We start from the raw sequence: 24,102 nt of genomic DNA on the forward strand, positions 1-24,102 counted from the left end.
AAAACGTGTATTTACTACCAAATGTGTTAGTCAGCCTGTAGTTATTATGCAACAACATATTTAAATCTGTCCCTATATTACTTATCTTCAACACAGACTACACATGCATACCACTGACACCACTATGTATATAAACTGCCCAAAAAAAGTTCGGAAACCTAACTTCGGTCAATTATATCTCCCCTTTAATAATACCAATTGGTATTGTGTTTTATATCATGTTTATCATTCATTAGTTACCTTTACAACAAGGTAGAGCTTTCAAGGATTGGGCATTCGTGGAATGAGCAACACAGCTAAACGTGAATTGTTAAATATTCAGGGACCCGCCCTACTTAACAAAACAAATTAAGTTACCAAGTGGAATTTAACACAGAAGCTTGTTCGGCTTCTTCCTGTCAAAGTTGTCACAGGCTGTCAAAATAAAAACAAATGTTTCGATCTTCAATTTACAATTAAGGCATTTAGCAGACGCTCTTAATCCAGAGTGATTTACAGTAAACCAGGACAACATGAGATAATACATCAAATGCATAGCAATAATCTAGGATCATAGAAATTAAGATCATTCTATCAATATTTTTCTTTCTGTACAACATCCTGCAATCTAGCAGAAACTCATAAAAAAGGTTAATTTCTCTCAATTAAAGTACAAATCAAAGAGACGTGTCAGTGGACTAGTTGTTGTCTCTTCATTCATCTTCAATGCTTTATCTGCCAGGACCTTCTGCTGGACTGTGTTTATCTGCCAGGACCTTCTGCTGGAATGTGTTTATCTGCCAGGACCTTCTGCTGGACTGTGTTTATCTGCCAGGACCTTCTGCTGGAATGTGTTTATCTGCCAGGACCTTCTGCTGGAATGTGTTTATCTGCCAGGACCTTCTGCTGGAATGTGTTTATCTGCCAGGACCTTCTGCTGGACTGTGTTTATCTGCCAGGACCTTCTGCTGGACTGTGTTTATCTGCCAGGACCTTCTGCTGGAATGTGTTTATCTGCCAGGACCTTCTGCTGGAATGTGAAAAGAAAAAGGAAAAGCCTGTCACACAGACCTCCAACAGACTGGACTGAAAGAGGGATTCATAGGCGGCGGGTGAGCTTGACAATTGGGAACGCGGCGGGGTCGGTTTCGGGGCGGATTATGTTAGTTTCTTTTTGGTTTTTGGTTACTTTATTTCGGTTAAAGGGCTAGGGTTAGGGTTAGGTTAGGGTTAGGTTATTTAATTCTTATTTTTGCCTGATTTTACTGATTCATTATCAAAAAATTAACTAAATAATGCTGCGCACATATATTATATATAATTTGCACAATTCCCAGAATTTCCCAGCATAACATTTGGGAAGGCTTAGCCTACCCTAGCCTTCATTACCCGCCGCCTATGGAGGGATTTGAAGTGTTTAGCTCTTACCCAGATCGTTGAAGAGACACGACTCGTGCTGCTGCAGAGCCTCGTAGAATGCTGATATTGCTGCAGTTCCTTTTGGATGTACAGTGAGAAGCAGTATTCTCATTTGAGCTTGCCTGGTCGTTGCGTTACAGATTTCGCTATAAGTCTCAGTCGTGACAAATTCTTTTCCAAAGAGGTCGTCTGCGATACTCAGAACCGCTGTGACGCGTTCAATTAGACGACCCCAGTTCTTCTTCACAAAGTTAGCTTTCATGTCTGTCAATATAAAAGTCAGACTATTATACTGTATCACTTGACATCTGCTCTCATAAATAGTGGTACACTGAACTTGTTAAAGTTTAATGACGCTGATTATTAATTGGGGAAAAGGTTAAGAATTAGAATTATCTCTTTATGAATTAACCATTCATTCTGTAGTTTGTAGTTTGATTTCAGGGTCAATATATAAAAATGAAACCTTTTACACAGAACTAAAAAAAGAAAGTTAACTGAAACTTTTTGGTTTGATATGACATCTGTCTTCCATATATTTTAGCTGTGGCAGTTATAACTTCATTGATTCTTTTTTATTACACAATTATTATTGTATTAAAAATGTTCAGACTGTTTCATCTCAACCCTGATAAAGACCCCATAAAACAATAAAACAAGAAGAAAGAAAAACACTAATCGATATACTAGATTAATACTAAGCCTTTTCACAAAATGAAAACTAACCTAGCAAACCCACTTACATTATTTTAACTAATAATAATAATACAAAACGAATAATGAATTCTAAACTATAATAACCTTACATGTTAATCTGAGGTTCTTATGTATTTGAGAGAAAAACATAATGAGCTGATACTGTAACAGAAATGACTTTCATGTTCATGATGTGAAGAAAACAAGCAGCTTCTAAAGCTACAATCTGCATCAAACACTAGACACAATATTCAATGAACTGATTCACTAAATTACATCATATGGGAAGAATCAAGAAATCTGACCCATTCAACATATTTGTCTTTATTTGATAACTGTAGCAACACTGTTTTCATTTAAATGTTAAACTCTATCCCTCCAGTACATGAAATATGTTAAAAATAAATGCTGTAATAATAGTTTGAATGATATTAGAAACAGGACACTAACCTGCAACCTGCATTACACCTTCAGCCACTGTTTCATCATCACTGAATCCACCAGAGAGGCTTGGTTTTAATGTTGTTGTACTGGACCCATCACTCTGTATGTAGGAACAAATAATGTAAACTCCATCTGAATAGACATTATGGCTGCATTATGGATTCTTATACGGACATCCATTAATAATTGAATAAATCATAAACACATTCTAAGGGAATGATCATTAGGCTGTCCTGAACAGATGTGTTGGCAATATACATTAACTGTATATGTGTTTCTGTTGTCATGAGGGTTTTGTTTCAGTTGTAAAGCACTTTGGAGAAAAGCGCTATATAAATGCAGTCCAGTGAAGTGTGTAAAGTCACACTCTTGTTCTGGAAACTATAGAGCAAGTAGATCATATAATATTTTATAGAGCTCACCAGAATAAGTGATAAATACAATAGGTATCAGCCCTACGGCTGACACCCCAGGGTGAACACTGGGTGATAAAGTCTAGCTAGTAAGTTTAGTCTACTCTCTATATTCAACATTCATTTTCTAATGAAACATATCCTCAACCCAAGTCACTTTCCAAAGCAAAGGTTAAAACCAGGTGTCTGTGACAAATGTGTTATTTGACTTGACTTGAGTCAACACTAAACTCTAGTTCATCATGAGTCAGTAATACTGCAAAATACTGCATGAGTCAGTAATACTGCAAAAATAAGAATTATATGACATAACCCTAACCTAACGCTAAAACCAAAATAAAGAAAGAAAGAAACCAAAAACTGGAAAAAAAACGAACCCAATCCGCCCAGAACCGCGAAAAGAATCTGCGTGCTTCGCTCCCGGGGTGTCCCGCGAAACGGGATAATCTGTCCCTCAATGGGCCTGTTTGAAGGTGGTCACCCTAAGACTGATTGCAGATCTTTGTGAAACATGTCAAAGGTGTAGCTGTTGTTCCAAAGGTTAATTTATGAATATAATTGTCAGTATTACTGGAGCATATAACTTAACGAGTGTTAAAGGGGAAATCCACCCATTTTCAATATTTAACTATGTCATTAATATAGCATAAAGGAGTTGTGTGGAAATAAGAAAAAATTAAAAAAAAAATTAACATTGCAAAAAAATTTAACATTGCAAAAAAATTAACATTGCAAATTACACCATGATGAGTCATCACAGTGTAATTTGCAATGTTAATTTTTTTGCAATGTTAAATTTTTTTGCAATGTTAATTTTTTTTTTAATTTTTTCTTATTTCCACACAACTCCTTTATGCTATATTAATGACATAGTTAAATATTGAAAATGGGTGGATTTCCCCTTTAAGGAGCGTTCCCATCGCAAAATAAATCACTTGAATCGCTCCACTTTTTGGTTCTGGTTACGCTGTTCAGTGTTGGTGGGAAGCGAGTGTTGCTTCAGTTGGGATTTTCCATCTGGAGAGAAGATACCGAGCCGAGGCGACGGGGCGTTTCTTCTGCATCGCCCCATTCGCCTCGCTCTCACGGCTTGATGCAAAGATGTTCAAAGTCGCGTCATTGCATTGACTTTGTATGTAATCTCACCACTTGAACATATATTGTATCTCAAACAAACCCTCAAACACTTCAATAGGTTGAGTGACAGTGTCATGTGTCCTGTGTCTAAAGGACCAATCTGTCTGATGAAACATTATCTTCAATTGTATTATTATTATTATCTTCAATCAGCTCTGTTACTTCTGAAATGTCCCATTTATATTTACCTGAACATGATGTGAGTCAGGCTCTGTGTTTGGTTCTGACTCAGAATGAAGACACTGCTGTTCTTTTAGAGACACTGTAGCCTCACCTACAGACAACAATACATAGTTACATTACACTGTTCTTCTAGAAGAGACACTGTATGTCTCACCTACAGACAACAATACATAGTTACATTACCCTGTTCTTCTAGAAGAGACACTGTAGCCTCACCTACAGACAACAATACATAGTTACATTACACTGTTCTTCTTGAAGAGACGCTGTAGCCTCACTCTTTTGTTAAAAGAGTAAGCGTTTTAATCATATTCATTACAGGTTAGCTGTGATTAATCATGATTATTAATCATAGTCAAAGCGCTGACTTTTCTCGAAGTGACCGACCGGTGTCTCTTTTTCCCAGGTTTAATACTGAGGTTCTTTTTCCATATTGTTTGGATCTATCAGCCAGCAGATGACATCAGAGTAATGTAAGAGGTTAGTTCTGATTGGGTGGATTTGTGGTATTTATGAGGCAATCTGGGAACCCATCGCCAAATGAAAAGGAAAAAAAGCGCCCTCTGCTGTTTTTTACTATCTCAGTTGGCTCTGGGAGGAAGTCGACGTAGCACCCGTGCGCAAGGAAACCAGGGTTTTGGTCTGCCTTCAGCCTTTCACTTCCGGTGGTGCGCTTATGTTTTCATTCCCACTAACAATATTTATACACGGAACACTAACACCACTTCTCCCAGAGAAGATGGATCGTTTTGGTTATAAGCCCACTTGTTTCTATGATGAAAGAGCAAGTTAAAATGTGAAAATCTTTCAATGGTTTTGTCTGCTCCGAGGACGCTATTGTTAAATGAGTTTCGGTTTGTTTCTAGTGGGGAAGGATCGGCGGACACGTAAATCCCGCCCAATACATTTGATTGGGTAAAGCGCGGCCTGCTTCCTGATCTGAAGGCACGCCCACTTGTAGGCCAGTGCGTATGCGATATGACAACCCCCCCCGACAGATTCAAACGCAGAGCAGAATCTGTTCTTGAGAGATTATTTATGAAGTGGATCATAAATTAAAGGTAGGGTAAGTGATTTGCTTTGGTTAAAATAAGTGTTAAATAGCTCTATATTCTGATAGTACTCATTGCTGTAGAGTGTTTGTTCAGTATTAGGAGTCTCCTTGTCTCTCCACCTCTTTATTAAACAGAAAATGCATTTTTGTTTCAGTTTCAGTTTCATTTCCAATTTTATCCAACCAGGACAGAGAACTCAATCAGGATACAGATTAAACAAGTGAAATTGGAAGTGATGACACTCAGAAATGAGCAGACAAAATTGGAACTGGAACACTAATTAAATTAAAATGTAATTAGCGTTTTAAGCTGTATTAAGCTAAAATATGGGTACTTTCTCCTGATTGGCTGAGATTTTGACACCTACCGAAACATTTATTTTCTGTTTATTAAAGAGCTGGAGAGACAGGGAGACTCCTGTTACTGAACAAACACTCTATAGCAATGATTACTATCAGAATATAGTATTTTAACCTTTTAACAAAATACTTTTTGTTTTAACCAAAAAATATCACTTACCCTACCTTTAATCAGTTACTGCACTCACTTCAGCCTTAAAACAATTTGTGCGTACGTGCGAGATGGAAATTACGGTCTGATTCTACAATGCTGAAAATACTGATATCACACAAAGTAAACTAAATGAATAATGCTTACATGTATGGCTTTGTCTCCAGCCCAGCTGAAACCAACCAAGTAGTAGTTGTAACATGCTTGACTTTTTCTCCAAGTCACCTGATAGAGAACAAAAGATAGGTATCATTGCTCAGAAATAAACAAACAATGACGTTCAAGTAGACAGGGGACTGTGTCCATTAGGTACCTTGTTGAATGTTGGCAGACCAGGTAGTATCGTCAGAGCCTCTCACTTTAACATTAAATGTGACGGGAAGTGGCTGCTTGAAGCTGGCTTCAAAGTAGCCTTTGAACTCAGTTGGTTTCAGGGTGAATGGCAGGTTCTGCACAGACATGTTAATCATTATATTCCATCATACATTCATTCAGTCATTATACAGACAACATGTTCATAGGTATACCAAACTACACCTTTACCAATAAAACATCCACCATGCATAATGATAAGCTGAATGAGCATCAAGACAAACTCACCTCAGGGTGAATCTCCTCTCTTGGCTTACTCGTGAGCTGGTACTTCCCCTCTACCAGTAGACAGTTGGGATTCTTGTAAACTCTACAGAAATGTCCTTTCTCAAACTCCAACTCCCTCTTGATGTCCTGCCACACACAAGGACAACAGGTGGACAAGGTGAAGACAAAAGGAGAGAAGGAGGACAAGAGACAGGGGAGTAGGGAAAACAGTCTCTTCCTTCTAGCCAACTAGAATGTAGACTGAGAGCTTATCAATACTCAATACTGAAGGCCATGTTAAAGTGTTAGTCAAAATGAGAACACAATTTGTTTTGAGCAGTCAAGCATTATTCTGAGAATAGTTGAAGACAAGTCCTAAACTAATAATAATATTAAAACATTGATGACAGTTGGTCATTGATAAAATGATTTTTTTTTGTGTGAATGCTAAGCTAAACTGTTAGCAACACATGCACTCTTGCATGCAGTCTCCATCTTAGTGCCGTCCTTACTTCATGCCATGAGCTGCAGTTGAGGGCGAGGTAGATGCGGAAAGTGTGAGTGTCAACACTACTCCACAGATCCTTGTAGATCAGCACCGCTCCGTGGTGTTCATCCTGCTGTGTGTCCCGGGCGATGGCACCCACAGGAGACAGGGAGGACACTGACCACTTTAGATGACTACCAGAGGACTGGACTCTCTCAATGACGGGATTCTTGCCAGTGACGTGTAGGACAGCAAATTCCTTCTCTTTTTCCTGGCCTGCAGGTGAAGATAAAGAGGAGGGAGGATGGAGGGAGAGTTTTATAGAGACAACAAGACAAAATGCATTGAAGCCAAAAAAAGGCTGAAGACAGACAATAGTGTAAAATAAATATCACTGTATGATACTGTTATTTGGATCATATTGTAAAGAGAGGCAGCATATCTTCTCACCAGCCAGGCACAGGGAGTGGGGGAACTGGATGGTCTTGAGGGCAGATGCATCCTTGTTGACTGTCTGTACGTTGAATATGGGACCAGCAATCGTCCAGGGGTTCTGGACGAACTGGTTGAACTTGGACCAGGACAGGATGGAATAACTCACCAGAACTTGCTCTGACGCCTCAAATATCAAGCCTGTTGATGCACATTCATATGTCCCCTGTCCTTCCAGCTGAGCCCTGAAGAATGCACACACACACACACACACACACACACACACACACACACACACACACACACACACACACACACACACACACACACACACACACACACACACACACACACACACACACACACACACACACACACACACACACACACACACACCATGACCATAGTCTTATAAGTAATATGAATATAATGAAACCAGACGAAGTTAAAGTTATGGGTATTTTCAATGTTAAAAATAGCTCCGTGAGGGATAGCGGCCTCTAGTGGCCTCTAGTGGCCTCTAGTGGTAGTGATGTCAGTCTTCTGTTCTCTACAGTATGAAACCAGAGGAGCAGATGATGTCAAAGTGATGTCCAGACTCACTGCAAGCGTCCTCTGGAGAGTTTCTCAGGAATGATCATCTCATCGCCGTAGCTCTACCAAGCGAACACACACAGGAGATCATTAAGGATCACCAACAGCCATACATACTGTACATACTGTACGTACATCAAGAAAGAGTATCTGAACAAACTGACCTGCTGGACATGTTGGCATTTTTCACAGCATGATCCCAAGTACACCTCATCTGGAGGGACAAATAACAACAGTTACACATATTTACACTATATTGAATTATACCATATTTATCCCATTGAAAAGCTCAGCTTCAGGACCAGGGCTTAATCATGGACAGAAATATAAGAATCATCAAGTCAGATGTTCTCATGATGTGAAAGGGAACAACATTCTGAGAGAGGAGATGAATTCCAGTTTGTCCAGGTGTAGATTTACATTCATGAATCATAGATTTATATATTCATTCATTCATTCATTAAATTCTCTCCTACCATTATCATAATCATCCAGATCAGTTTGGTTCAGCTCTGCAGGAAGGACATTAAAGAGAAAGCGTTTAGTTGTGTGTAATCCTTCACGATGTATTCACACCAACACTCACAGTTCATTGTAGAATTGATGAAGGAGAGTTACATTATTTACCTTCCTCTCCACTCTCTATCTCCATCATCTTCATCATGTTCATGCAGTCTTCTGTAGAGAGTAAAGACAGAGGACAGTTAGTGGATCAGAGGCAGCTTGGAGGCTTACAGTGTAAAAGATGAATATGATCCATGTCTCTCACCAGAATCCTCATCCTCCTCTTCTTCTGAAGACATATTTACACATGGTGCCTAAGAATGAAGAGGCAAAATCATAAAACAGAATTTTCAGCCACATTCAGCCAGTCTAAGAAATTTAAATTCAGAATGTTACAGCATCTTCTAAGTGAATCCATGAACCCAGTTCAATTGTAAATGCTTACATAAAGCATAGTCTGTATTCATCTACAAGGTGCTGTGTCCACCAAAGAGAGAGTTAAATATTATCAACTCAACTTTAGGCGAGAGTCTTGTGGAAACACACACTTGGTGAACACAGCCTAATAATAGCAAGATATCTGAGGCATTAATACACATCTTGAATAGAGCCTGTTTTCAGGGGGAGAAAGCTCACTTCAAGGGAAATTGTCATATTGAACATACTGTAGACTGTAGATAAAGAGTTAACTTGTTAAAAAAGATGTGAAGCTTTGTGGATTTTCACTTTACAGAACTTGTTTCTGAATTGTCAGAATGGTGATTATTTAAACACTAATGTCATGTTACGACACGTTTATTGGAGTGAGTTTTTAAGATATTTCTTTTCTGTCGTCTTTTCTTTTTCTCTAATTTCAACTCATCTCTTCTCTAGTCTATGGACAGATTCAAGGAGACCTACTTGAATAACTACTTAGTAATTAATTACATATGATTAGGTCCATTTGGAGATACTTTTAGCATGTATACTATATTATACAAATCTTATGCATCTGCAAAAAGACCATGCAAATATGTCCCTTAATGAAACCAATAATTATTATATGTATGTTAATGTGTGTGATTGATGTCAAAGTAAATCTTCATCTCTCACTGTCTGGGTAAGAGCTTCACTCGTGGTGTCAGCTCCTGAAGAGGACGCTATTGGTTCAGGATGTCTCTTCAGTAGCCAATCAGAAACCTTGTCAGGTGACCTGAGACTTCCTGTCTTAGATGATGTTCCACCACTCACTGGAACACAAGACAGCAAGACATTTACAATGATAATAATACAAGAAGAAAAAAATGCAACTTACAGTATCATTAACATTTATATCAATAATAATAATGATACTAATATTACATACATTCAACTTCAGTTCTTATGCATTATTACTGAAAAGTGAATCTTTATTAAAGTCTGTGTCGTGTTTTTCAAGCTTTAAATCACATGCATGTTTATCTGCTGAAGAAATGTCGTATTTATTAAAGTCACTGTAAGAACGATGACTTTAAAGGAGCATTTCACCCCTGGAAGAAACTGCAATCACTCAATATTAATAGTATTTGTAGTAGATAACAGTAGAACAATTTAAAATGTGCACCCTATGGCCAAAAAATAATGAAATCTGTGTGTTTGACTAGGGTTTGACTGGACTGTTGCAATACTACAATGACCATAATGCTTTGGTGCACTGCCCCTCCTTGTGGGGGGAGTGGAGGTTGCATGTGGGTGTGATCTTCAACAACAACACATGTGTACCAGTGTTCAGCGTTGCCATGTCTGCTTATTATAAGCGGCTTCTTTCTAAAATGTAGTTGATATTTGGGCTTTTATCCAAATGTTTTGATTGTTGTTTAAACCAGTGGTTCTCAAACATGTTCATGTATTTTTCCCCCATCTGAAATTATAATTTGTGCCAGGGAGCCCCAACCAAATATGTGTTGTTAAAACGATTAAAAAATATTCCACATTTTGCACTTTTTTCCCCTCAAGATTTTTTGGAAAATAGCAGATCTACAAGCTCACAATGGGTACCATCGCAACGTGATGTGAGCTTGTAGATCGGCAATTTTCAAAGGTTTAAAGTGCTCTTGGCCAAGTTATTTTCTTTTGGGCTTGTTTTCATAGACCTGGTTTCTTATTTCTTTCACAATATCTGGCAACACTGGAAGTCAAAAGCGTCCATCTCATCCTTCATGTCCAAGGATTCGTTAGTGATGTCACATCACTGACAAATCCTTGGTATCTTTATGCCGTTCTACTTCCGTGTAGCATAGTAGCGACATAACTGTCGAATCCTTTGTATTTTGATCCTAGCCTTTCAACAGCGTTTGTTTGTTTACCGTCGCTCCACGCAGTATTTGGATTCTTTCACGCTTGCGCTTATGAAACACTAAACAGGATTATTATTTCATGTCAACATTCAAGTAAGAACATTCAGAAGATGTAACTCAGGTAAATGCGTCACTCTGCAAATGTAACTAAAGTTTTCCACCTGTACAAAGTCATTTCTTATACAGACATCAAAGCTGGACATAATGATTTTTTAATCATCCTTCCCTTGTCAATATCTCGCCATTTAGGGCAATGATATAACATTATGTAGTGATTTGATAACATAAGTAGCAGCCACCAGCCAGTCATTTACTGCCAGTCAACTGTCTTCTGAGTTTTGGTATTCGAACGATGAGCGACCAACCCCCCCCCCATCCGAACCAAATGCCAGTCCGCGAACAAATGCGCAGTTTGGGCTGTTTTCTGTGTTCTGTTCTGTCTAAAATCCCCAGCGGGGGGGGGGGGGGGGGGGGGGGCGGGGTGCCCGCTGGCGCCGCTGCCTCAACTCTATGGGGTGGAGTCCAAGACGGTTCAAGGTTGGACCAAATCTTGGGGACACCCCTTGAGGCTGTCTTTGGAGCTGGTCTGACTGAGACCGCGTCGAGACAACATGTAGTGCGGAAAGGAATGAGACCATGGTTTCGTGACGTAAATAACGTCACGAGATCTTCGAAGATTACTAGATATCTAAAAACACAGATTATACACAAAAAAATAAACAGGATCTTCTAGTCCTAAACTTCATTAAAATAAGATCTGGTTGCAGAATCGGCGAAATGTCCCTTTAAAGTCTGTTAGCAGATCAATTATATTGATACTCACTGCTTGGAGGACTGAGGTCCATGCTGTTACTTCTCCTGACAGCTGACAGGCTTGGTTCTTCAGGCTCCATCACTACAAACTTCAACATCCTGTCTATCATCTCCTGCTCTCTCCTCCTCAATTGTTCTTGTCGTCTGTTCCAGTCTTCTTCTGTTAATGTTCTCTTTCCTTTCAGTTTATGAAACATCTTCTTCATTAATGAAACTTTATCATCAGTGGAGGCCTGGCTCAGAACAGAACTCATGCTGCCATATCCTGAAGAGGGCGCTATTGATCCAGGATGTGAGGATGAAACCTTGTCAGTTGACCAGCTGCCATATCCTGTAGAGGGTGCTATTGATCCACGACGTGAGGATGAAACCTCGTCAGTTGAAAAGCTGCATAAACTTCCTGTCTCAGATGGCGTTCCACCACTCACTGGAACACAAGACAACAGACAGCGAGACATTTACAATGATAAAAATACAAGAAGAAAGAAACAACTACAACTAAGCATTATTATTATAATAATAGGATACTAAAATAATATGACATATATAATGTTGACATATACATTTTACAATGAGATCATTTAAAATCATGTGCACTATTACTGAAGAAGGAATTAACAAAGTGTAGGTCACGAAGTGTCTTTGTGAGGTTTATCAGATAAAAGTCACTATAAGAACGATCACATTGAAGTCTGTTAGCAGATCCATTATACTGATACTCACTATCTTCTAGATCCATGCTGTTCCTTCTCCTGACAGCTGACATGGTTGGTTCTTCTGGCTCCGTCACCACAAACCTCAACATCCTCTCTCTCATCTCCTCCTTTCTCAACTTCCAATTTTCTGGCAGGGGTGGTTTTTCTGGCGCTGTCACCACAAACCTCAACATCCTGCCTATCATCTGCTGCTCCCTCGTCTTCCATTCTTCTTCTCTTCTGTTCCATTCTTCTTCTGTTAATTTCTTTTCTTCTGTTTCTTTTGTTTTCTTTCCTTTCAGCCTTTCAAACAGTATCTTCTGTCTTATTTCATATCCCACCTTGAAGTGTCCTGTGTTTCTGACAGAGCTGTCTTCTCTTGAGACTGAAGGTTCAAAGTGTCCTCTGTTCATCATGACCATGTCTTCTGTTTTCTGCATCAGCTCTGTTACCTCTGAAATGTCCCACTTGGTACCATCTAGAACATGGTACCTGTAGCCACATTTCTTCAGGATCCACCTCAGAGGTTCTCCTTCAGACTCTATGTACTCCTCAACACGTCTCCCTCCCAGCCAGGCTCCCCTCATGAACAGAACCAGAGTGTGTCTCCAGACTCTGTCCCCCAGCAGCTCCATGTGTTCCTCCACTGATCTCCTGTCAGCTTCAGAGAAACTGGACCTGACATCAACCATCACCAGGACAGCGTGGGGTCCAGGAGAACACAGAGTCACACCATGTAGAAGGACGTCTTTGATCTTCTGTGATGGAGGTGTAGTCGACCAGTCTGGACAGATCACCACACTCACATTTCTGTCAGCAACTCGACTCTGTTGTCTGACACATTGTGTCAGTTTAGTCTGGGTTTTAAACTCCTGGAATATGAGGTTTACTGTGTGTTAGTCATAATAATCAAAACCTTTATTCTATTATGTCGTCAGTGAAGAGTTTGTCTCAAACTTGTTAGAGATGAACTCACTGAATGTGTCTATTTTGTGCCAGTGCCACATTTACACTAAATTAAATAAAACAGTAATTAACTATATGGAATAATTGAACAACCTATACCACTGGAGATGGTTAATACTCACAACCAGCATAGAGTTCATCGTATAAATGGAATTACACATTACAATTCTCAGTGTTCATTTTACTCTGAGTGTAAAAAATAAATCAATAAAATCATCATTGTAAGTGATGGCATCAGCCAGGAGACTCAATGTCCCTCTAGTGGTTTAGAATGGTACAAGAGGACATTAGTGTCCTCTGCTGTGGTCATTCTCATCACAACACACTACACTACACTACACTACACTACACTACACTACAATACAACATCATACAATACAATACACTACACTACACTACACTACACTACACTACACTACACTACACTACAATACAACATCATACAATACAATACAATACACTACACTACACTACACTACAACATCATACAATACAATACAATACAACATCATACAATACAATACACTACACTACACTACACTACACTACACTACAATACAACATCATACAATACAATACAACATCATACAATACAATACACTACACTACACTACAACATCATACAATACAATACAATACAACATCATACAATACAATACACTACACTACACTACACTACACTACACTACACTACACTACACTACAATACAACATCATACAATACACTACACTACACTACACTACACTACACTACAATACAACATCATACAATACACTACACTACACTACACTACAATACAACATCATACAATACACTACACTACACTACACTACACTACAATACAACATCATACAATACAATACAATACAATACAACACAACACAACACAACACAATACAATACAATACCCTGTTGACCATCAACACTGCTGATTATTATGACTACTTACTTGCTTTTCCTTTTCTTTCTTTTTACCACTTTCAACCTGGCGTCCCTTTAGTGGGCATTTAGTGGGTCATTAAAGGTGCAAATTTTCATTTTCAACCAGTTAAAAAACTAGCAGATCTACAAGCCCATGACGCATTGTGAGCTTTTACTTTATCTAGTTTTATTAACTGTATTTTTATTAACTGTGTTTTTATTAACTGTATTTGTATTAACTGTGTTTTTATTAACTGTGTTTTTATTAACTGTCAGAATACTGAAATCATTTCAGTTTCATATAATCATATCGTCCGGTAACGTTGTGACTTTTGTTCTCTGAGTGAAGAGACTATCTCTCCATCCAACATGTTTCATAAAAACGGGGAATGACCCCACGGTCCACCTCACTTGTGACGTGGATATTTATTTAAGACACAACGTGTGTGATTATACTGGTTTTAATTGATCGACACCGCTTCCGAGCGACATCGAGGTAGAAAGATAGGCTCTTCACTCAGAGAACAAAGGTTACAACGTAACCGAACGTTCTCTATCGTATCGAGACTATCTCTCCTCCCAACATATTTCATATGTATGGGGAACTCTGTAAGACACCCTGTGAGGAAGCGAAGCAGTCCCAGAACCCCAGAGCCAACACCAGTGGGCTCCGACCCAGCATATACTGTATTTAGAATATTTACAAGTATGTTCAATTTAAAATATTTACAACCCCTGGGGCGGCCGGACAGCCAGACGCCATCCGCCGCTAAATGCTCAGACGCAAGACGCGAGCCCCTCTGGTAAGGACCAAGAGCCTGACCCTACCAGACGCTAAGGCCAGTGACCACAGGGGTGAAGGGCCGCTCAAGCCATTCTTCCAGACGCAAGGCCGGCTTGACTGGTGAAGGTGACAGTGACACCTACCACTGAGTAGCACTCAAGACAGACTCCCCAAAGTTCAGTCGGTAAAACCAGGTGAATGTCGATGGAGTCGACCATGTTGCTGCTGTGCAGATTTCTGTCAGAGACGCAGCATTCCACAGCAATCAGGAGGCCGCAGCTCCACGGGTGCTGTGTGCCCACACTCCAGGCAGCACTGGTACTACTGCCTACTTTATTTTATTTTTTTATTTGTTTATTTAGACAGGACAGAGCATATTAATGAACGTCACATGAACGTAAATACACCGGATTTAGCAAAGATGCTAATTTTCATCCGCAGTCCTCACAGAAAACAGAAAAACAGAAAAACTAGTCTAACCCTGATGTACGACTCTAATGCTGTAGCAGCTGGTGCTCTACACACACCCCAGCCACGGCCGAAGGAACCAGACACCTCCCTGTGCACATCTATGAGCCTCCTGAGCTCGTTGCAGGAAGACACTGGCCTCTCGGCTAAACTTGGCCGATGGCTCAATAGGCAGCTTCATCAGACAGGCTCGGTCTTCCTGCTGCAGCTTGGACTGGGCCAACAACCGATGGCGCCTCACCGACCAGAGAGCATTCATCGCCTTGCCCGCTGCCGCTGCCTGTTCCTTAAACAGCCTGGCGAGCATGCATGTCAGTTGCTGCAACTCAATAAAGTCTAGGCTATTCTGGTCACGTAAACGCTGTGTAAGCTGGTGCTGATACAGCGAGAGAATAGCTCCTGTGTTGGCTAGTTGCGTCTGGATAACCAGGGCTCTGTGCAGTAAGCCAGTAAGGCATCCATCACCCTACAGTAGAATCGATCTCCACAGCCCTCGATGTCCTTTCCACCAGACCCTTAATGATGGGGGCCAACAGAGTGCTCTCACCGCCGTCTTTATCCTCTGGATCAGCATGTGGCTGAGCAGAGGGGACGGCCTCCTCATATGGGAATGATCCGACATCGATCTCCTCCTCCTCTTCATCCGTCTCTACAAACCTGTCTACACCAGGCAGGGGCATAGCCTGCTGCTTGGCTCACCCAGCTCTGCCACCCTGGGACGTTTAGTCTGTTGGGTTGGAGTGGAAACAGCTGGGCCTCTAACAGAACTACACCTTAATGTCGCCTCACAGCTAGAAGGTCCTGGGTTCAATTCCTGCCGGGGACGCTGTGGGCACTCGGGGGCGTGTTCTCTCCTCCGCGTTATCAGCGCCCATACCCTAGGTGAGGTTGGCGAAAGGGCCTTTCTGTGTGGAGTTTGCATGTTCTCCCGTGTCTCCTAGGGTAGGTACCCTCACAAAAACATGCTGTAATCCTGGTCTCTATACTGCCTCCCCCTGGTCAGCCAGGGCGCCTGATGGAGGGGAAAGGAACTGGTTGGAAAAAACGTGTTCCTTCCACGTGCTACGTCTAACCAGGGAAACTCCCCCCTGTCGGGTGATAAGAAGCGGCTTGCAAGCTCTCATGCATTGAAGGAGGCATGAGCTCGGCTCTAGGCTCTCCCTAGTCTGGCAGAGGGAGTGTAGCGCCTAGGATTACTTAGATAATTGGCACTGGGTGAAAAAATGGGTTATAAAAATCTTGGTTGCCAAAACTAGTAGTAGTTTCTCACAAAAAAAAACGTAAAACAACTCTGTCTTTGATTACTTTTGCTCTACACTTCTGCTAAGAAGACCCACTTGGACTGCTTGGTGGAGATAACAAATAAATCCTTAGCCTTATACCCGTGCGTGCCAGTATGACTGGTGTGTCTTAAAGACATATATCCACATCACAAATGAGGTGGGGTCATTCTCCATACATATGAAATATGTTAGGTGGAGAGATAGTCTCAATACGATAGAGAACATATTATCATATAATATTTATATATCTCACATATGGCTCTTCTAAAATAGAATCACAACACGTCACTATGCAGCAGGTTGTGAACTTGTAGATCTGCTATTTTCAAACATAATAGAAAAAATTGTAGAAAAAAAGTTGGGACACCAGGGTGAAAGTGTTTAAACATCCATGACAGCAGATACTTTCACATTATCATCAGAAAACATTTATATTTCATCTCTTTACTGTTTACTTCTTTCATTATAACATTCATATCATATTACTCACCTTGTATGGAGTTTGTGTAAACACATAGTCCTGCAGTATTTCATTTCCAGCTGAGTTCCTGTCCTCCTGCTCTGAACCAACCAACATCAGCCTCACATCTGGTAGACTGTGGTGTTCTCCTGACACACACACACACACACACACACACACACACACACACACACACACACACACACACACACACACACACACACACACACACACACACACACACACACACACACACACACACACACACACACACACACACACACACACACACACACACACACACACACACACACACACTTTCTTTGTGTCATATGTGGGTGTGGTTATGACTGAGTCATGGGTCATGAGCATAATGAGAATAGAGATGTCAATCATTACATCAAACAGCCTTCATATCATCTGTCAGGTAGAAACCTTGTAAGTTCAAAACTGTTACTTTTCAGGAAATGTAAGAAAGAAGAATCTGTTCTAATGGATCCAATGTAGTTAGTATTTAGTCACATGCTCTTGTTAATACATTTGTTCAATATTTATAAAATCCACAGACATTTGTTTTTCAAAAGTAGATAAAATAGCAGATCTACAAGCTCACAAAGCTAGGCTATTTTCTGTTCTTTTTATTTTAATAGCTTATTATTTATTATAGTGTATTATAATTATCATCATCATCATCCCTACAAATGTATTTGTAGGGATGATGTATTATTATTATTATTATTATTATTATTATTACCCTTATTATTATTAATAATAATAATAATAATAATAATAATAACAATAACAATAACAATAATAACAATAACAATAACAATAATAATAATGTCTACAGACATTACCTTCAGACAGAGCTCTCAGAGCATTTCTTTGTCTGTGTGTCTTCTTCAGAAATGTCTGGACATGTTCTTCTATGTTCCTCTTCCTCTCTGACATCTTCTCATCTCCATCATCTTCACAGTGTCCACCTCTGTTTCCTGACACCATCTCCTCTATCTTCTCTATCAGCTGTGTGACCTGAGTGTCATCTGTCTCCATATTGTTGAAGACATGATATCTGTTCCCACATTTGTCAACAAGCCAGCGGAGGTCTTCTCCTTCAGCCTCAATGTGCTGCTCAATGCTTCTGTCTCCCAGCCGGTCTCCACAGGTGAACAGTACCATAGAGTGACTCCAGAGACTCTGTGACAGAAGTGTCATGTGTTCCTCTGCTGCTACTCTCTGTGCTTTGGTGAATGCTCTATTAAGAGGCACCGTCAGAAGAGCAGCATGTGGTCCAGGAGGACAGAGAGACACACTGTTCTGGATCTCCAGTTTGTCCATCTCTGAGGTGTTCTGTAGTGGACTGTTGTACCTCCAGCCTGGTGAGTCCACCACTGTCACCTGTCTCCCTGCTACTTCACCCTGTCTCACCTCACACTGCACTGATGACCTCTGACCTGACTGACTAACTTTAAAACCACTTCCTGTCAGAATGGTGTTTCCTGCTGAACTCTTCCCAGAGCCCTTCTCTCCCAACAACACAATCCTGAGGTCAGTCAGTCCTGTCAGAGAAAAGTGTTCCTTTCACTTTGTTTAACAACATTTTCAAGGTTTGTTTTAAAATAGAAGATCCACAAGCTCATATTGCTTCCCAGTGTGACACACTGTGAGCTTGTAGATCTGCTGTTTTAGCTATTTGTCATATAACAAAAAATATTGTTACTGTAAATGAATGCCCTTCTTAACCATACAAGAGTGTCGCACAAAAGTAGTGAAAATAGCAGATCTACAATTTTATTTGCAGGAGAAATGTTATCGTTTAAACATGCTAACCCAGGTGTCACTATTAAAAAACAAAAACAAAATCCCAAACATAGTGACAATAGCAGACCTACAAGCTCACAACGCGTCGCAATGCAACACGATGTGAGCTTGTAGATCTGCTATTTTCACTATTTGGCATATGATGAAGTATATAGGGCTTAACCACATTAAATATGTTCTTGTATTCTGTTTTTATTTTACTTGCTGATGAAATGTTAGTGTTTAAGCCATTAAAACTAAAAGATTTTAGCGTTGGCTTTACAAAAATAGCAGATCTACAAGCTCACAGCGCGACAATTGGTGCCGCGCTGCAAGCTTGTAGATCTGCTATTTTTTATTTATTTTAGAAAAATCTTGAAAGTGTTTGAATTGTTTTTGTTTTTGTTTTAACACAAATTGTCTCTCCTGGGGGTCCCTCGCACAAAACATCTTCAGATGGGGGTCCACGGCCCGATCGATCAATCGATAGATACTTGTAGAAAGTGTCAATATATATAATATTATATAATATAAATAGGGAGTCCTTGACACAAAAAAGTTTGAGAACTACTGGTTTAGATGATACTTCAGGTCTTAATGGGTTAAACATGCTAACCCTGGTGTCCATATTTTTAAAAGAAAGTTAAAATAGCCGATCTACAAACTCACAAGGTGACACGTTATGAGCTTGTAGATCAGCTATTTTCACTATTTGGCAAATGATAAAGTATAGGGCTTAACCACATGAAACCTAACATTCTGGGGAAATAGCTGATCTACAAGCTGTCATGTTGCACCGTGTTGTGAGGTTGTAGATCAGCTAGTTTCACTGTTTTGAAGTGTTTTATAAATAATAATAATAAAAGGAAGTGTTTAGGACATACAGCAACGATATGTTTAAAACATTGTACCTTTGTTCCTCAACCACTAAAACACTTCAACACTATACTTAGTTGAGTGGAGTCCCCCAGGGGACTGTACTAGGCCTCCTCCTGTTTTCACTCTACACTAAATATATTACCTCACAATAGCAGATCTACAACCACACAACGCGGTGCAATGCGACACATTGTGAGCTTGTAGATCAGCTATTTCCCCAGAATAGGGATGCTAGGTTTCATAAGGTTAAGCCCTATATACTTCATCATTATGCTAAATAGATAAAATAGCAGATCTACCTATTTTTAATATAAACACCAAGGTTAGCATGTTTAACCCATTAAGACCTGAGGCCGATTCTACAAATAACTTCTAAACCAGTAGTTATACAACTGTTTTATTTATTCACACACACACACACACACACACACACACACACACACACACACACACACACACACACACACACACACACACACACACACACACACACACACACACACACACACACACACACACACACACACACACACACACACACACACCCCCGTCGCGGCACCAAGTGACACGCTGTGATAGGCTGGTTCCAGACCATAGACCCCGCCCACTCTCTGAGTGGACCTCCTCTTGGTCTGGTGTTGTAAATGTGAACCTATAGGATTTATTCTGTACAAAATGTATTGTCCAATGAGAGTCAGAGGTGGGGGTGGGGATCCCTTAGGATTGGTTTAGGGAAATTCTAATGACCCTCCCCCTTGTACTGGCTACACTGGAGCCCACGTCAGACTGAAGCTCCTCACAGCTTCAGTCTGATAATCAGGCTAACGCTGTGGAGCTTGTAGATCTGATATTTATGAATAGCCAACGCTACAATCTAAAATGACACGGATGCTTTACCGGTTTTAATGGGTTAAACAGTAACATTTAACCAGCAAGTAAAGTCACTTAAACAAAGTAAACAAAACATACCAATGTGTTTTGTAAGTCCAGTTGTTTGTTTCTGAGCGTCTGTCCTCCTTTGTTCTGCTCTTCTTCTGATGGTTCTCTCCTTCTCCTTCAGTTCCTCTGAGACGTGTTCTTCTGTCTCATAGTGACAACCATTACTAGTCACCATCTGATCTATCTTCTTCATCAGCTCTGTGACCTGACTTCTATCTCCTCTGTCTCTAATGTTAAGAACATGGAAGCGACCTTCACATTTCTCAATAAGATGTCTTAACTCAGGGTCAAATCTAATGAGATCAGTGTCCATGTTGTTTCTATCAGCTACAGTGAACACTATAATAGTGTGTTTCCACACTCTGTCACTGAGGAGAAATCTCACATGCTCCTCTGCTGACATCCCTGTTCCTATATATGGGTTAACCAATCTGATCACTAGGACAAAGGCATGGGGTCCTAGAGGACACAGATTCACACTCTGTTGGATTTCTAACTGAGTCAGTTTTGGGGTCAGATCTAGGGGACGAGAAGACACCCATCCTGGAGTGTCTACCACAGTGACCTGTCTGCCTGACACTTCCTCTTGTCTCATGACACTCTGAGATGTTCTTCTGTTTGTTTTAAAAACATCTCTGCCCAGGATGATGTTTCCTACTGAACTCTTTCCACTGTGTCCATCTCCATGTCTTCCCCCGATCAGAACTATTCTCAGTTCTGACGGGTTGCTGTTCTTCCCTGGATGGAAAAATAAATATAATATTCATAAAGATCACAGATGTGACTAAACCAGTATCAGTTTGTTGGTTTCATGTGTTTTAATAGAACTCACCTCTGATGGAAGCTGAGGTTCCACTGGACATCCTGTCTACAGCTGTTGTTTCACCTGGAAAACAGTCAAATAAGACACAACAATCTATTATCATTGTTACAATTATTATTATTATTATTATTATTGTTATTATTATTACATTTATTAATATTATTATTATTATTACAGTTATTATGCTCAATTTATCTGCACTGCTACATTTGACATCAACATGTTACAGGTTCACATACTGTATATAATCTCAGTTAAAGTTCTATAGATTAAAATAACATTTTATATTTATATACTTTTTACTCTTTAATAAGCTGGTTCTCAAAGGTTTTCATGTCAAGGACCCCCCTCCCCCCCACATTGATATGTATTTGCAGAGTTAACCCATTAAGTCCGGGAATGTGTCTGTGTCGCGTCTATTCAAAAAATAGCAGATCTACAAGCTCATGAGCTTGTAGATCTGCTATTTTTTGAAAAATCGTGAAAATGTGTGCAAATCTTTGAATATGTATGTTTTTAAATAAAAGCTTTGCTTCTGTGGATTCTACAAATGTCTTCTAAATCTAAATGTTGCTCTAATATCAGTGGTCCTCAAATTTTTTTCATGTCAAGGACCCCAAAATGATATGTATTTGACCGCAGACCCCACATCTCCAAATATGTTGTTCCAGGGACCCCCCAGAAGCAAACATTTGAGTAAAAAAAAATCACTTAAAAAATATATATATATATCTTCAAAGATTTGCACTCATTTTGCACAAATTTTTCACGATCTACAAGCTATGAGCTTGTAGATCTGCTATTTTGGAATAGCCAAAGAAAAATAAAATGACACAGATGAGTTCCCGGTCTTAATGGGTTAAACTAGGTCTCCTCCAGGTCCGGTTATTGTGGGCCAACAATGTTCTGAATTCACCAATCAGGATGGAATATGAACAATCGGACAGATCCGTCTTGGTCACTTGTCTATAGAGATACTGTGTACCGATTTGCCTAATGTTTAGACAACATTTGTAGGAGTGATATAAAGAAAGGGTTTAGCAAAAATCGGCTATAAAATCGGCTATAAAAGGCTGATGTGAAAAATGCAGGGCAGAGGTTTTTCCTTGGCCTCTAAGGAGTGTGCGTGCAAAGTTTCACGCAGATCAGTGCAGGTATAGGTAAAAACGTGCCCGTTATAGCGCCACCATGAGGCTTATTTGAACATGTTCTGATGGCATTTCTTCCTTGGCCTAGTGGGAATGTGTGCTACATTTCAAGGAAGTTGCACGCTGTGTTCATGATTTGAGGCATTTTTTTTCAAAACTGGCCAATCCTGCAAACTTTGGAAGGACAAATCTGGAGTAATATCAAAAAAGTGTTCTGCAAAAGTCTATAAAAAGGCCGATCTGAAATATTCGGGGCAGAGGTTCTGTGCTGGATCCAGGGAGTGTGTGTGTACAGTTTCACTGCGATGGGCCTAACGGTGCCGGAGATTAGCTGCCAGACGGACAGACGGACGGACCGACACAAACACGGACGGACAGGGTGTAAAACATAGTCTGGGCCACGCCTTGGGCCTGGTGGAGACAATATGAACAGTTGAAACAGGTTCACAACGTACCTAATCAGACAGAGTGCTTGTCAACATGTGAGGCCTCTGGTTGCTCCACATGGGTCTCAGTAACTCACTGTTGGTGCATCTGTTCTGTTGTCAGTGATGTAAAAGATCCTGCAAATAAAAACATTCTTTATTCAGTTGAGAGTGAAACTAAACAACATCTACCCCCCCCCCCCTCTTTCACCTCTAGTGGGTGTCAACGTGCTTATGTGTTGCGTGTTTTTATTTTAATCCAAATTGATAATTGACAGACACCAGAACACCCAAGGCACTGACAGTGGTGTAAAGTAACTAAGTACATGTACTCAAGCACTGTACTTAAGTACAATTTTGAGGTAGTTTTACTTTACTGGAGTATTTCCAATTTTCAGTACTTTTACTTCTACTCCACTACATCTCAGATTAAATTATACTTTTACTCCACTACAATTATTTGAAAACTTTAGTTACTAGTTACTTTTTAAATTTGGATTATTATTAAAAAAACATACATTAACCACTTCAGCCCTATATACATTTCGACCATTTGAAAATAGCCGATCTACAAGCTCACAAAGCGTGAGCTATTTTCAAAATATTTTTTACATTTTATACATTTTGCTTGCAAACTTGTGAAATTGGACATTCTGCATAATGAGTACTTTCTACTTTTGGTACTTTAAGTACATTTTGATACCAATACTTTTTTACTTTTACTCAAGTAAATTTAGAATTCCAGACTTTTACTTGAAACAGAGTATTTCTGCATTGCAGTATTGACACTTTTACTTAAGTAAAGAATGTGAGTACTTTTTCCACCACTGGGCACTGAGTACCTGAACACATGACCTCAGATTAAACTTTTTCATAGATTTCATAAATATCTTCATAGACAGAAAACAACAATTATTTTTATCATTTTCCCCCAAAAAATGAAATTAAAG

General features: G+C 39.8%; 1 protein-coding gene across 1 annotated transcript; it reads right to left on the bottom strand.

The window, feature by feature from the left end:
* Positions 1-310: 310 nt before the first annotated feature.
* LOC308105221 (uncharacterized protein) lies at positions 311-21,638 on the bottom strand. The gene is made up of 22 exons (XM_080455856.1): positions 21,589-21,638; positions 20,787-21,494; positions 17,996-18,697; positions 17,169-17,287; positions 12,284-13,127; positions 11,571-11,987; positions 9,525-9,661; positions 8,698-8,746; positions 8,556-8,606; positions 8,405-8,440; positions 8,093-8,142; positions 7,938-7,990; positions 7,353-7,579; positions 6,928-7,178; positions 6,437-6,562; positions 6,150-6,285; positions 5,984-6,061; positions 4,455-4,487; positions 4,277-4,362; positions 2,545-2,638; positions 1,408-1,662; positions 311-1,009 (listed from the first exon to the last, which is right to left on the bottom strand). The coding sequence occupies exons 1-22, from the start codon at positions 21,617-21,619 to the stop codon at positions 990-992; spliced, it is 4,503 nt and encodes a 1,500-aa protein (XP_080311982.1). The 5' UTR covers positions 21,620-21,638; the 3' UTR covers positions 311-989.
* Between the last annotated feature and the right edge of the window lie 2,464 nt (positions 21,639-24,102).

This window comes from Gymnoscopelus braueri, assembly GCF_963280865.1.
Source record: "Gymnoscopelus braueri genome assembly, chromosome: 17".
NCBI lineage: Eukaryota > Metazoa > Chordata > Actinopteri > Myctophiformes > Myctophidae > Gymnoscopelus > Gymnoscopelus braueri.